This window comes from Bufo gargarizans, chromosome 6 (assembly GCF_014858855.1).
Source record: "Bufo gargarizans isolate SCDJY-AF-19 chromosome 6, ASM1485885v1, whole genome shotgun sequence".
Lineage (NCBI taxonomy): Eukaryota > Metazoa > Chordata > Amphibia > Anura > Bufonidae > Bufo > Bufo gargarizans.
Genome location: NC_058085.1, coordinates 35,043,339 through 35,059,357, shown reverse-complemented (window position 1 = coordinate 35,059,357; position 16,019 = coordinate 35,043,339). Strand labels below are relative to the sequence as shown.

Sequence of the window (16,019 nt, the reverse complement as noted above, 5' to 3'; positions counted from 1 at the left end):
TCGGTACTAAATTATGCAGTTATATAAATGAATGTGGAATATTCTACAAACCGGATTCCCAAAAAGTTGAGACACTATACACATCGTGAATAAAAACTGAATGCAATGATATGGAGATGGCAAATGTCAATATTTTATTTGTAATAGAACGTAGATGACAGATCAAACGTTTAATCCGAGTAAATGTATAATTTTAAAGGAAAAATACGTTGATTAAAAATTTCACGGTGTCAACAAATCCCCAAAAAGTTGGGACAAGTAGCAATAAAAGGCTGGAAAAAGTAAATTTGAGCATAACGAAGAGCTGGAAGACCAATTAACACTAATTAGGTCAATTGGTAACATGATTGGGTATAAAAAGAGCTTCTCAGAGTGGCAGTGTCTCTCAGAAGCCAAGACGGGTAGAGGATCACCAATTCCCACAATGTTGCGCAGAAAGATAGTGAAGCAATATCAGAAAGGTGTTACCCAGCGAAAAATTGCAAAAACTTTGCATCTATCATCATCAACTGTGCATAACATCATCCGAAGATTCAGAAAAAACTGGAACAATCTCTGTGCGTAAGGGTCAAGGCCGTAAAACCATACTGGATGCCCGTGATCTCCGGGCCCTTAAACGACACTGCACCACAAACAGGAATGCTACTGTAAAGGAAATCACAGAATGGGCTCAGGAATACTTCCAGAAACCATTGTCAGTGAACACAATCCACCGTGCCATCCGTCGTTGCCAGCTAAAACTCTACAGTGCAAAGAAGAAGCCATTTCTAAGCAAGATCCACAAGCTCAGGCGTTTTCACTGGGCCAGGGTTCATTTAAAATGGAGTGTGGCAAAATGGAAGACTGTTCTGTGGTCAGACGAGTCACGATTCAAAGTTTTTTTTGGAAATCTGGGACGCCATGTCATCCGGACCAAAGAGGACAAGGACAACCCAAGTTATCAACGCTCAGTTCAGAAGCCTGCATCTCTGATGGTATGGGGTTGCATGAGTACGTGTGGCATGGGCAGCTTGCATGTCTGGAAAGGCACCATCAATGCAGAAAAATATATTCAGGTTCTAGAACAACATATGCTCCCATCCAGACGTCATCTCTTTCAGGGAAGACCCTGCATTTTTCAACAAGATAATGCCAGACCACATTCTGCATCAATCACAACATCATGGCTGCGTAGGAGAAGGATCCGGGTACTGAAATGGCCAGTCTGCAGTCCAGATCTTTCACCTATAGACAACATTTGGCGCATCATAAAGAGGAAGGCGCAACAAAGAAGGCCCAAGACGATTGAACAGTTAGAGGCCTGTATTAGACAAGAATGGGAGAGCATTCCTATTTCTAAACTTGAGAAACTGGTCTCCTCGGTCCCCAGACGTCTGTTGAGTGTTGTAAGAAGAAGGGGAGATGCCACACAGTGGTGAAAATGGCCTTGTCCCAACTATTTGGGGATTTGTTGACAACATGAAATTCTGATTCAACATATTTTTCCCTTAAAATGGTACATTTTCTCAGTTTAAACTTTTGTTCCATGATTTATGTTCTATTCTGAATAAAATATTAGAAGTTGGCACCTCCACATCATTGCATTCAGTATTTATTCACGATTTGTATAGTGTCCCAACTTTTTTGGAATCCGGTTTGTATATACACGTGGATCTATAGGTGTATCTGGATTCTATTATTTTTTTTTTTTGTTAAAGAGGACCTTTTATCAGGCAAAACATTGTGAACTAAGTGTCATGATCTGTACAGCAACAGTTCCCAAAGAAGACACGACCTTTTCAATGCCTGCACGGGAAAGGAGCGATCCCCATATGATGCATACGAAATGATCCCAGCAGAGGTGCTTGCTCTTCAGAATGTATTTATTAAACGGTTCACAGAACGTGTTGCAGCATGTCTGCCTTCCTCAACTGCAGTCTGCTGGGATCATTTCGTATGCATGAACTGTACAGCGGCGCCCAGGGATCTCACTGCACTTACTCTTATCCCTGGGTGCCGCTCCGTTCTCCTGCTATGGCCTCCGATATGTTCGGTCACTGGGTTACAGTAGGCGTCTTCTTCTTCCAGGTCACAGCCTGGGAAAAAATTAATTTTTCTCCCAGGCTGTGAGCTCTGCGCTGCGATTGTCCAGCGCTACAGCCTGGGAGAAGGAGACGCCCAGGAGAACAATGGCAGTCTCCTCCTACTATAACCAAGTGACCGAACAGACCGGAGGGCATAGCAGGAGAACCGAGCGGCGCCCAGGGATAAAAGTAAGTGCAGTGAGATTCCTGGGCACCGCTAGATCATGACACTTAGTTCACAATGTTTTGCCAGATGAAAGGTCCTCTTTAAGTATATACATTTCGTTATTATCATACAGTGGTGTTAATTGCTTTCTTATCTCTTGTATGTCATGTGACTTTACCTGGATCGGTTATAATTTTTCTTCAGTTTGTCAAAAAAATTACAAAATGGCCACCTCCACATGTGAGATCTTTGATATTTATGACCTGGTTTGTGAGTCTTTAAATGTGCAGTTCGAGATAACTTTTCGTTACAACACCTTCCACATTTGGTACATCAAAATAAATTATCCCCTTTGTGACTTCTCAGATGTTTAACAAGATCCGATTTCTGGGTTTTCATATTTTCAATATGATTTTGGCTTCTCCACCGTGTGAGTTTTTTGATGATCAACAAGACCTGATTTTTTAGGAAAACATTTTCCACATTCTAAACATGAATATGGCTTCTCCCCTGTGTGAATTCTTTGATGTTCAACAAGATCTGAATTCTGCTTAAAACATTGCCCACATTCTGAACATGAATACGGCTTCTCCCCTGTGTGAGTTTTTTGATGGGCAACAAGACGTAATTTCTGAGTAAAACGCTCCCCGCATTCGGAGCATGAAAGAGATTTCGCTCTTGTGTGAGATTTCTGATGGTCAACCAGATTTGATTTAGTGTTAAAGCGTTTCTCACATTCTGGACATGGAAATGGCTTCACCCCTGTGTGAATTCTGTGATGTACAACAAGATGTGATCGGTCTTTAAAACGTTTTCCACATTCTGAACATGGAAATGGCTTCTCTCCTGTGTGAATTCTCTGATGTATAACAAGACCTGATTTCTGTTTAAAAGACTTTCCACATTCTGAACATAAATATGGATTTAACCCCATGTGCTTTCTCTGATGAATAAGAAGATTTGATGTATCTTTAAAACATTTACCACATTCTGAACATGAATACGGCTTCTTCCCTATGTGAGCTTTTCCATTATTAACAGACTTTGATAAATCAAATGATAAGACCCAGTGAAAAATATTAGATGATGGTTCTTTGCTGTGAAGGGCTGAGGGTACATCTTGGATGCTGGCATGTTCTTTACATGTATCCTGTGTAAATGCATGATCATCTGCTTTAAGATCTGAAGATATAAGATGTTCCTTTGAGCTCCTGGTACAGTTATCTGTTAGAAATAAAACTAATTTCTGTTATGTTTCAATGATACAGCAACAGCATTATTCTGCTGTGCTACTATAGTTCTATATACAAATTACAAATCAAAAGGCATGAAGCAATTTGGGTATCAGCTGACTAAGACAATGGTGGCAAAGAGAAGGAGCAGTATGGCCATGTACAAAGTTTTAGGCTGGACTGCCATATGCAGTTTTCTAAATTTCTTTTTCTCGTTAATACCATTGGGGGACACAGCACCATGGTATATGCCCAGCTGCCACTAGGAGGCTGACACTAGAAAGAAAAAAAGTGTTGGCTCCACCCAGATGGGTTATAACCTCTGCTCAGACACTAAACTAACCAGTTTTAGTCTAGTGTTCATAGGAGGCAGACATGACCTGCTCAGTTTTTTTGCAGGTCTTGCTGCTTTTTGTTTTTTTATTTTATTCTTTCTTCTTCTCTACTGCAGGTCTCGGCCTACTGCAGCATGGGGCTCCATCGTGGATATCCACTTTAGTTGCACCCCCTGCAGGCGGGTACTCTGAGTACCTCGCCGGTCACCCAGTCCCGCTTTACTGCATCTGCAGTGGCATGCCGGCAATCCCGCATCTGTGACGAGTTTGCCGAAGGGGTGACCCTGCGGCGCCTGAAGACGCTGGATGGCGAGTATCTCCCCTGTCTCCTTTCCCCTACATCCCTGTTCCATGGGGTTTAAGGTTAGTTCCCCTCCTTCGGTCTGGGGGGGTGGGAGTCCTTATTCAGGGGGGGGGGGGGAGTCACATTGGTGGGGCTCGTTCCCCCCTCATTATTAGCATCATCCCTGGCCACCCCCTGCCTCTTGGGCCCCTGGTACGCCATCTCCCGGGCCCTCTTCTACTATAGTCACCGGCTTCTGCCGGGGACTAGGCCGCATCTTCCCTGCCTTGTCCTTAGGCCCCTGGTGCTCTGTTTGCCCCATTTTTTCCCTCCCTGAGCATCTCTCCTCCCCAGAAGCCCCCCTCACCTGTTTTTTTTTTTGTTCCGGAGGGGCCTCGAATTCCCGCAGTTCCTTCCCACCGACGGTGCTCCTTTGCCGGCAGCGATATTAATTAATTGCCGGCTTTTTCTTCGCCTGGGCTGCATCCTTCCCACCCCACCCTCGCTTCCCGGGCTTTTCCTTGGCCCCTCACCGCGGCTCTTGGGAAGGGTCTCCTTCCCCTCCTATCCCAATTTAGCGCGGGCTTTTGCTGTGGGTGGAGTTTTTGCCTACTTTTTGCTTGCTTTTATTCTGGGCCTCCATCTTGTCATCACTCCTGAAGGACACTCTCCAGGTCTCCCTGCAGCCTTCCTGGCACTCTCCTGAGAATGCTGCAGCACCTCTTCAGGGACACGGCACCTGGGGTCTGGTAGGACAGCCTCTGGCTGTCTGCGTTTCCTTTTTTCAGGATCCCAATAAGTCCTCATGTCCTCTTCCAGAGAAGACTCCCAGCCCCCCTCGGGATCGCTACATATTATACGTGCGCCTGTTGTAATAAATAGTTGCTATGCGGTCAACCTGAGCCTGTTTGTGCGCAGTGCCTTGCCCCAGGACACCCTGACTACCCCTTCTGAGTCAGTTCCTCTTGAATGGGCTGCCTCTCTGTCCCAAGCCATAGGGAACCTTGCCCGACTCTCCCAATCCATGGTTGAGTCGCTGGATCGCTTGCCTGCCCAAATTGCAGCTGCCTCGGTCCCTCCCAGGGACTCGTCAGCGGAAGAGGCATGCTCCCGTTAAGACACCAGGTCCCACAAACAACCTCAGGTTGTCACAACCATGTCCCACTCCTCCTCGGCTTCCTTCGGGTCACTCCCAGGAGATGTCTGGCTGGCGACGAATTCTCCCCTGCCGCACCTTGCCTCGGGGAACACCTCTGACTCTGATTCTGGATCAGAGCAGACCACAGCCCTGTCTGCGGACATGCAGGATCTCATCAGGGCAGTTTGGGATTCTTTCCACGAAGACCCCTCCTCTTTGGCTCAAGAATCCATATCTTTCCGCCGTTCCAGGCTCCCCGATTTGGTTTTCCATAACCATTCAGATCTGGATGCACTCCTGGCCAAGTAGTGGCGTCATCCAGATAGTCGTCTTCAGCCTGAGAGCTTGGACGTCCTCTTTCCCTTTTCCGAGGAGTCCATTACTATGTGGTCTGTCCCTCCTCAGGTAGACCCACAAGTGGCCCGACTTGCTAAGGCTACCACCCTTCCTTTGGCTGACGCGGCCTCCTTGTCTGATCTGATTGGACAAGATGATAGACTCATTGTCCAAGTCTGCATTTGTCGCAGCGGGTTCCGCTATCCGTCCCGCCTTTGTTGCTGCATCATGGGTGGCTAAGGCCTGTGTGGTATGGCCCAAACAGCTTGTTCTGTCCTTACCCCCGGATTCTACTCAGGAGGAGCTCCATCTTCTTGCTTCTCATCTTCTCCAGGCATCCCGGTACCTGTGATGCTTCCCTGGAATCGGCACGCCACTCTAGCAGGACGGCTGCCAACTGTGTGGCCATCCACCGCACTGTTTGGCTTCTTGCCTGGGCACCGGATGCCGCCTCCAAAAAGGCACTCATATCTCTCCTTTTCCTGGGTAGTAGGCTTTTTGGGAAATGCTTGGAGGAGCTTATCTCTGGGGCCAAAAGGTGGGAAAAGTGCTCTCCTGCCCCAGAACCTTCGCCGCCATCCTATGTCTGCATCACGATCTCAGCGCTTTAGTTCCTTTCGGGATTCCTCTTTCTGTCAGGACAAAAAGACGATTCAGCCTTCCTTCAAGGCCAAGCCCTCCTGGCACACCCGCTTTAAACCTTCCAAACCCCAGTCTGCAATGCAGTTATCTGCATGACAGGTTTCGGGTCGGTTGCTCTCCTTTCAGGAGCAATGGAGTGCAAACATGGATGACGGCTGGGTTCTGGAGGTTGTGTCCTCCGCATACAAGATAGAATTCTCCGCCCTTCCCATGGGTCAATTCTTCTAGTCGTCACTCCCAGGTCCTCCTCCCGGGCGGCCGCTTTTTTTTTTTCAGGCGATTCAGTCACTTCACATGCACGGAGTGTTTTCAGGGGTTTTACTTGAACCTCTTCACCGTTCCCAAGAAGGATGGTTCCCTTCGCTCCAATTTGGATCTGAAGGCGCTCAATTACTTCGTCTGTGTCCGCCACTTTTGCATGGAGTCCCTAAGGTCGGTGATTGCTTCCTTCAAGGTGGACGAGTTTCGTACATCGACATCCGAGACGCCTACCTGCATGTCCCCTTAGCTCAGTCTCATCAGAGGTAGGTTCGCAATAGGTTCTCTGCTTTTTCAATTCGCTGGCGTTGCCCTTCGGCCTGGCATCTGCCCCGAGGGTCTTTACCAAGGTGTTGGCTCCCCTTGTCACACTTCTCCGTGCCAGGGGAGTTGCCATATAATACCCTACCTGGACAATCTCCTGTTAAAGGCTCCGTCTGGGGAGGACAACCTGTCCAGCCTCCACATCACCCTGTCTGTGCTGTCCCAGTTCAGCTTGCTGGTGAATCACTCCAAGTGCTCCCTTGTTCCCATCCAGAGGATGGAATTCCTAGGCATGGTCCTCGACACTCGCCTTGGCCGAGTGTTTCTTCCTCAGAGCAAGGTAGTGGGTCTCCAGTCAGGGGTGGCTCGCCTTCGCGAGCCGTCTCCTCTGTCCATCAGGGTGTGCATGCGCGTCCTGGGACGGATGGTTGCCACCTTCCAGGCATTTCCTTACGCCCAGTTCCACACCCGGTCCCTTCAGCTCTTATTCTTTGCCCGGTAGAACAAGTCTCAGTCAGACCCCGATCGCTCGATCCGCCTGTCCCCTCAGCTCCGCTGGGACTTGCAGTGGTGGCTGAACCCGCTAACCGTCTCCCTAGGCAGATCCTTCCTTACCATCCATTGGCAGAACTCTACAGATGCCAGCCTGGCCGGTTGGGGGGCAGTCTTTGGGTCTCTCACTGCCCAGGGTCAGTGGTTGATACGGGAGAGCTCCCTACAGATCAAAATTCTGTCCAGATTCAGATGGACAACTCCACTCTAGTGGCTTATTTGAACCACCAGGGGGCACAGAAGCGTGCCAGTCCTGAAGGAAGCCTCTTGCACCCTGTGGTGGGCAGAGGTATACGTTCCCGCTCTCTCTACGGTCTCCCAGACATGGATCTCTTCGCCTCCCGTCTGAATCACAAGCTCCCGCTTTACATCGCCAGGTCTCAGGATCCTCAGGCTCTGGCGGTAGACGTGGTCCCAATTAAGTCTCCTGTATCTCTTCCCTCCCCTTTCTCTTCTTCCTCGGGTACTCAAACGCCTCAAAATGGATCGGGTTTTGGCGATATTGGTGGTGTATACAGACCTTGCCTTCCTGCTCGCCGACGCCTCATGGAGGCTACCTCTGCGTCCCGACCTCCTTTCTCAAGGTCCGCTATTCCACCCGAGTTTACCTCAGCTTCATTTAACGGCGTGGCTGTTGAGGCCGTGGTCCTGAGGTTCTGCGGTCTCTCCGAGTTAATCATCCAGACTATACTATATGCACGCAAGCCCCAGTCGGCCAGGATTTACTATCATACCTGGAAGGCTTATTTTGCTTGGTGTGAATCTGGCGAGGTTCACCCTCTCCTTTTTTATGTCCCTAGGATTCTTGCCTTTCTTCAGGCTGGCCTTGAGAAGGTGTGAGGTTCAAAGGTCTCAAGGGCCCCTGAAGACGCCAAGCATACGGCGAAACATGTAGGGATGCAGGCTTAGCTTTTAGTTCGGATTTGGAGAGGTAGAGATCCCAGAGGGGAAGACACTACACAGCTAAATATACAGCTGATGTATAGGTAGAACCAAATCGAAAGGGAAAATAAAGGGGGAAAAACCTGAGAGACCAACAGGCACCCTGCTAAAATCTGTGTATCGGATGAATCGATACAATTAAAATGTGAAAACACATATTCCCACCTCTCCAACTCTGAGGAATTTTAATTGCTTTATGTTAAGAGTTCCAAAATATTTTAAAAGAGCAATCAATAAAATTTAAGTTTTATAATAGACTAGTCAGAGAGGTATATAGAGCCACGCTAAGGTCCTAGAGACCTTTGAACCTCACACATTAATATATATAGTGTGGTAACCTCCTGAAAGACCTACAAGTATGTTGGTTGTATGAAGGCCTTGAGAAGGGTCTCCACCTGGCCTCTCTCAAAGGTCAGGTCTCGGCCTTGTATGTCCTTTTCCAAAGGTCCTTGGCTTCTTGTTCCCATGTTAAGACTTTCCTTCAGGTGGTGGCTCATTGCGTCCCGCCCTTCCATTCTCTGATGGAACCCTGGAATTTGAATTTGGTCTTAGAAGCCCTTAAGTCCTCTCCCTTCGAGCCCTTGAAGGAGGTCTCCCTTTCTTATGTCTCCTTTAAAGTTGTGTTTTAGTCGCGATTTACTTCCATTCGCAGAGTCTCCGAGCTGGCGGTGCTCTCGTGTCGGTCCCCTTTTTTGTTTTTTCACCAGGACAAGGTTGTCCTGCGCCCAGTTCCCTCCTTTCTTCCCAAGGTGGTTTCTTCCTTCCACATTAATGAGATTGTCCTACCTTCATTCTGTCCCAACTCCTCTCATTCCATAGAATGATCTCTCCACCGTCTGGATGTGGTTCTGGTGCTTCGGCCGTATCTCCAGTTAACAGAGTCCTTTCTTTGTCGTCCCTGAGGGCTCATGTAAGGGTTTACAAGCCTCCAAAGCTACCATCTCCTGCTGGATTAGGTCGGCTGTCAAGAAAGCCTATGTGGCAAAGGGTTGTGAGCCCCCCTTCTGATTGACCGCTCACTCCACTAGGGCGGTCGGAGCATCATGGGAGGTTCGGCATCTAGCTTCTGCTTCCCAGGTCTGCAAGGCCGCTACCTGGGCCTCAGTTTACACCTTCTCCAGATACCACCATATTCATTCCTTCGCCTCTGCTGATGCTAGTTTGGGTCGCAAGGTTCTGCAAAGCGGCTGTGCGCTAGGTTCTTCGCATGGCTGTTTCTTCCCACCCTCGGGGACTGCTTTGGGACGTCCCATGGTGCGGTGTCCCCCAATGACATTCATGAGAAAACTGGATTTTTGCACTTACCGTAAAATCCTTTTCTCCTTGGATGCATTGGGGGGCACAGATCCCACCTTTGTTGTTTTTTTTTTCCGTTATTCAGGTTTTCCAGATTTCCCGTGACCCTTTGATAATTGTCCTTTTTCTGGTTTAGGACATGTTGGCTTCACTGTTAGTCTGTTTTTTGGATGGACCAACTGGTTAGTGTCTGAGCAGAGGGTATAGCCCATCTGGGTGGAGCCAACACGTGTTAACAAGGGGACTATTAGACAAAACTGCCATAAGATGTTTTGGGTCTACAGCCCAAGGTGAGGGTAGGGGATAGAGTTTGATTCCTTATCATGAGAGTGGGGGGAAGAATGGCCAAGAAGAAGCACAACAAGATGTCACTGATCATTGGCGAAAACTGCTTAAATAACTTTTTACATTGATATTCTAATTAGAGGTGGGACGACAAATCTGTCGAATCCACAAATCCCTCGAATCTTGTTGGATTCGTGGACTCGTAATTTAGTAAAATTCTAATCCGACGAATCACGCAACGCAATATAACCTAATGATACACAGCCGCCACCATGTCGCACAGCGTGGTGGGCGGGTGTATCAACAGAGGGAGGATGGTCTGAGGGGCGGCATCTGGATCAGGAATGACAGCGGGGACCGGTGCAGTCCCTGTATTCTAATGCACCGGCCCCGCTCACTGTAGTATAATCTTATCTAACCTGCATTGTTAAGATAATTATGTGTAATCCATCTGTATTACTTACAACATTAAGTTCCGTAGCAGAGAGGAGGGAGGAGGCAGGCCGGTGCGGGAGGGCGGGCGGGCGGCGCGTCCCACACTACGTCGTGCGCCTGCGACGCCTACTTTATGAATGAAGCAGGCGGCGCGGGCGCATGACATAGTGAGTGACGCGCCGCCCGCCCATCCTCCCGGCCTGCCTCCTCCCTGCTACGGAACTTAATATTGTAAGTAATACAGCTGTATTACACATGATTATTATATCTTAACAATCCACAGATCCCCCCTAACAGTGCCATCCACAGATCCCCCCGATAACAGTGCCATCCACAGATCCCCCCCATAACAGTGCCATCCACAGATCCCCCCCATAACAGTGCCATCCACAGTCCATCCCAGATCCCCCCATAACAGTGCCATCCACAGATCCCCCCCATAACAGTGCCATCCACAGATCCCCCCCATAACAGTGCCATCCACAGATCCCCCCCATAACAGTGCCATCCACAGATCCCCCCCATAACAGTGCCATCCACAGATCCCCCCCATAACAGTGCCATCCACAGATCCCCCCCATAACAGTGCCATCCACAGATCCCCCCCCATAACAGTGCCATCCACAGATCCCCCCCCATAACAGTGCCATCCACAGATCCCCCCCCCATAACAGTGCCATCCACAGATCCCCCCCCATAACAGTGCCATCCACAGATCCCCCCATAGCAGTGTCATCCACAGATCCCCCCATAGCAGTGTCATCCACAAATCCCCCCATAGCAGTGTCATCCACAGATACCCCCCATAGCAGTGTCATCCACAGATCCCACCATAAGTGTTTGGCTCTCTTTGTTTCTTACACCGTTAACACCTATCTTATGTACAGGATTCGTAGGATTCGAGATTCAAAATATTCGAGAACCTTTTCAGATTTGGAAAAAAAAAAATTGGATTTGTCCCACCTCTACATTATTATTAATAATGTACACAGTGCTGGTGAAGACTCACTTGGGCCATCTTGATATCATTGTTGACAATGGGGTTGGATTTTTAGGAGGCATCAAACTGGGGATAAAAATAATTTCCTTGTCCGTATGTTCCCTTCAGTTCTTGGAACAAAATGATTTTTGAGGGGTTACGAAAGTTAACACTGATGATTGTTCTAGAAAGCATCTAGAACTGGGTCAAACAGGTAATCCCTATGATGAGAACTCAGCATTCTATACTAAAACTTAGAGGTTGTCTCATGTTATACATAGGGGCACCTCTGGGATCCAAACCTATCCTTAGAATGGAGCCCGCAAAGTGACGGAGGGCACACAGCGCATGCGCAGTCCGCCCTCTACGGTAGTGCCGAAAATAGCAGATCGGTGCACACACAAGTACACCCACCACTCTATTCACTTCTATGGAGCTGACGGAAATAGCTGAGCCAGCGTTCAGCAATTTTCTAGCACTTCCATAGAAATTAATGGAGGACGACGCATGCGCGGAGCACCCTCCGTCACTTTGCCCGCTCCGTTCTAAGTCTAATAAGAGCTAATGGTTCTTTAGTCCCAAAACTGGTCACATACTTTATGAGCATCAATAATTACTGAAGCAGATGATGGATAAACAGACCTTGGGTAGGTACAGTTGCAAGAAAAAGTATGTGAACCCTTTGGAATTATATGGATTTCTGCACAAATTGGTCATAAAATGTGATCTGATCTTCATCTTAGTCAATCGACAATAAAAACAATAGACAATAACAGTCTGCTTAAACTAATAACACACAAAGAATTAAATGTTACCTTGTTTTTATTGAACACACCATGTAAACATTCACAGTGCAGGTGGAAAAAGTATGTGAACCCCTAGACTAATGACATCTCCAAGAGCTAATTGGAGTCCAATCAATGAGATGAGATTGGAGGTGTTGGTTACAGCTGCCCTATAAAAAACACACACCAGTTCTGGGTTTGCTTTTTACAAGAAGCATTGCCTGATGTGAATGATGCCTCGCACAAAAGAGCTCTCAGAAGACCTAAGATTAAGAATTATTGACTTGCATAAAGCTGGAAAGGGTTATAAAAGTATCTCCAAAAGCCTTGCTGTTCATGAGTGCACGGTAAGACAAATTGTCTATAAAAGGAGAAAGTTCAGCACTGCTGCTACTCTCCCTAGGAGTGGCCGTCCTGTAAAGATGACTGCAAGAGCACAGCGCAGACTGCTCAATGAGGTGAAGAAGAATCCTAGAGTGTCAGCTAAAGACTTACAAAAGTCTCTGGCACATGCTAACATCCCTGTTAGCGAATCTACGATACGTAAAACACTAAACAAGAATGGATTTCATGGGAGGATACCACAGATGAAGCCACTGCTGCCCAAAAAAAAACATTGCTGCACGTTTACAGTTTGCACAAGAGCACCTGGATGTTCCACAACAGTACTGGCAAAATATTCTGTGGACAGATAAAACCAAAGTTGAGTTGTTTGGAAGAAACACACGACACTATGTGTGGAGAAAAAGAGGCACAGCACACCAACATCAAAACCTCATCCCAACTGTGAAGTATGGTGGTGGGGGCATCATGGTTTGGGGCTGCTTTGCTGCGTCAAGGCCTGGATGGATTGCTATCATTAAAGGAAAAATGAATTCCCAAGTTTATCAAGACATTTTGCAGGAGAACTTAAGGCCATCTGTCTACCAGCTGAAGCTCAACAGAAGATGGGTTTTGAAACAGAACAACGACCCAAAGCATAGAAGTAAATCAACAACAGAATGGCTTAAACAGAAGAAAATACGCCTTCTGGAGTGGCCCAGTCAGAGTCCTGACCTCAACCCGATTGAGATGCTGTGGCATGACCTCAAGAAAGGGATTGACACCAGACATCCCAAGAATATTGCTGAACTGAAACAGTTTACTCCTAACCGTTGTGCACATCTGATCTGCAACTACAGGAAACTTTTGGTTGAAGTTATTGCTGCCAAAGGAGGTTCAACCAGTTATTCAATCCAATGGTTCACATACTTTTTCAACCTGCACTGTGAATGTTTACATGGTGTGTTCAATAAAAACATGGTAACATTTAATTCTTTGTGTGTTACTAGTTTAAGCAGACTGTGATTGTCTATTGTTGTGACTTAGATGAAGATCAGATTACATTTTATGACCAATTTGTGCAGAAATCCATATCATTCCAAAGGGTTCACATACTTTTTCTTGCAATTGTATACCTTGTGTGGATATTCAAACTATATTTTAACATCCATAATTTATATATGCTGGCCAGAATGTTTTATGCCACATTGTCATCCCAAAAAAAAAGGCTTAACAATTCATCACAAAATTGTCAGCCTGTAAATGAGTGGAATCTGTAAGTTTTCTCTTCTTGAATTAGTGGTTACTACTCACCTGGGCTGTTATCTGTAGGAATGTCCTCTATACTTTGCTCATCACCCCTTACATCTGTCTCTGCAGCCTTAATATTTTTTAAAAGCTGTGAAACAAATATTGTAAAAGTCATCAGACGGTTGGAGAAGTTGTGTGAAAAATTTTATATGACCAGAAAAGATCAGTAATTAGAATGACAACTAAAAATGACTGGCCAGCACGAGTTATCTGACCCAAATATCTGCAGGTCTCCCGTATAAATCCAACCTGATGGTTCTTTATTCCGACCACCAGTCTCCATAGCCAGACCACATGTTATGTCTATGTCGCATTATACAAGGATAAAACTGGTGGATAAAATAAGACTGAACACAAGATCTTCACAGCCTTCTACAGATCATGAGGAACATTTCATGAGACCTTATCTCCATCTACCTGATCATCCTGTGGGACATGGTGATGTTCTTCTGAACCATCCTGTAAAAGAAGAGGACTGGGACATCTCTCCGGTGTTCTTCTCTCTTCCTCAACTGTAGGAAACACATACTGTGTAAGGAGGAGCAAATTGATTCATACTGGGTTTGTTATGAATTTCACAAAAATTCAAAGATAGGTCAATATGCATATATTCTTCCTTGAAACCAAAAATATTCTATGTCACCTGACATAGAATACACATGAGTATTTTTCGGTCTCCCTAATGATAAAGAGCAGCCTGAGTATCCCCCAAAACCAGTCAGCCAAGCAAGGCAATTTTCTGGTTCTTTTGTCCTTCTGGAAAGACAGCTAGCTTGCATGTCTCATTGAGAGATGTGTAATCGGGGTGGGATATTCTACTTCTCTTGTCAGTTACACATTTTGTGGGGGCCTCTATCTGAGTTGGCTGCAATGAAATACAAAAAATTGGGTTTGTTATCATCTCAATTCTAAGCCCAAATATTTTGCAATAATTTCAGGTAAATAAAGAGACATTCACAAGTTAAAAACACATGCAATTCAGCTTTCTTTCCAGTCATTGATCAGCCTTTTAAACATATTTATGTAGTAAAACTAGGAAAATAGGTAAGCCAGCAGTAGAATCAGCTTTTCTAGTTGAGAGGCCTTGGAGGGACCTCTGGGTGGGTACTATTTCTGTTATGGAGACCAGTTATTATATGTGATGACTATTGTAGGCTAGAGAATACTCCTCTTGGTTTCTGGGAAAAAATATATACAAATGAACTTGTTTATTGTCATCTACCATCAGAAAGAAATACTTTTCTTATGCTTTTTGTCAGAAAACCAAATTTGAATATTTTACCAAAAACGCAAAGCTAAGCAAAAAAAAAAAAGTAATTGTTTCTGATGTCAACTGATGTTAGACTTACCAATTTGCATATCGTTTTCCAAGAAACCAAGAGAATCATTGCCTAGCCTATAATAGTCATGACATATACTAAGTCAGGGCTGGCCAACCTGTGGCTCTCCAGCTGTTGTAAAACTACAACTCCCACCATGCTTTGCTGTAGGTTAATAACTGTAGGCAGTCTGGGCATGCTGGGAGTTGTAGTTTTGCAACAGCTGGAGAGCCTCAGGTTGGCCATCCCTGTACTAAGTGGTCTCCATAATAGAAATAGTACCCAGCCAGCATGACCCTCTAAAACTATCAAAGCTGATTCTATCTGCTTTGCTCTGATAAAGGGATTTTGTCCTGAAAAGGCTCTTTGCAGATGTTAGCTTGGCTTAGCTATTATCCTAATTATGAAAATACTGAGCCATAATTGGAAGTCTATGATGTAATGGTAAAACATTCCGCTTGTTTAAGACTTTGGAAAGTGGAATTGCATGTTTTTCATATGCAGATCTTTCTCTTAATTTTCCTGACACCTGGTCTCACACCAGGAATCCAGCTCTTTCTGAGTAACGAACCCTTTAACAAGGCTGAGAAAAGAAACTTTCCTTGGTTGCCTGAGAGACCTTGTCTGGGGTATTATTTCTTCTTATGGAGGGCACTGAGTATGAGTGAGGAGTACTGTAAGCCAATCAACATTCCTCTGGGTTTCTGGGGAAAATATATGAAAATTGACACATCTTACAATTTGCTAATTTTAAAATCTTTCCCAGAAACCAAGGGGGGAATTACTGCGCCTACAATACTCCGCAACTCTCAAGGCAATTGGACTATAGTTGATTTGGGAAGAATCAATTCATGCACGAATTGAACTTTTAAAAAAATTCAGGAAAACCGTATCTGAAGAGAATTTCAACATAGTCCCTCATTTTTAATTACAGTGAATTCAGTCCTTACATACAAATAATGAGAGGATGTGTGTGTATTTAGTCATGTCTATTACCTGGTGGTGTGAGGGGCCGGTGATCCTCCATCATGATGTCCTTGTACAGATCTATGTGCCCTTCTAAATACTCCCACTCCT

At 45.9% G+C, this 16,019-nt stretch overlaps 1 protein-coding gene across 1 annotated transcript; it reads right to left on the bottom strand.

Annotated features, from left to right (window-relative positions):
* Window positions 1-2,304: 2,304 nt before the first annotated feature.
* Window positions 2,305-15,995, bottom strand: LOC122939934 (gastrula zinc finger protein XlCGF17.1-like). The gene is made up of 4 exons (XM_044296160.1): window positions 15,939-15,995; window positions 14,041-14,135; window positions 13,627-13,711; window positions 2,305-3,453 (listed from the first exon to the last, which is right to left on the bottom strand). The coding sequence occupies exons 1-4, from the start codon at window positions 15,970-15,972 to the stop codon at window positions 2,633-2,635; spliced, it is 1,035 nt and encodes a 344-aa protein (XP_044152095.1). The 5' UTR covers window positions 15,973-15,995; the 3' UTR covers window positions 2,305-2,632.
* Between the last annotated feature and the right edge of the window lie 24 nt (window positions 15,996-16,019).

Bases quoted from the DNA above. Each gene is read 5' to 3' on its own strand.
- LOC122939934 (XM_044296160.1), bottom strand. From the start codon at position 15,972: ATGATGGAGGATCACCGGCCCCTCACACCACCAG. The intron at 14,136-15,938 runs GTAATAGACATG...TGTTTCCTACAG, and splicing joins CCGGCCCCTCACACCACCAG to TTGAGGAAGAGAGAAGAACA. The intron at 13,712-14,040 runs GTAGATGGAGAT...TTTGTTTCACAG, and splicing joins ATGTCCCACAGGATGATCAG to CTTTTAAAAAATATTAAGGC.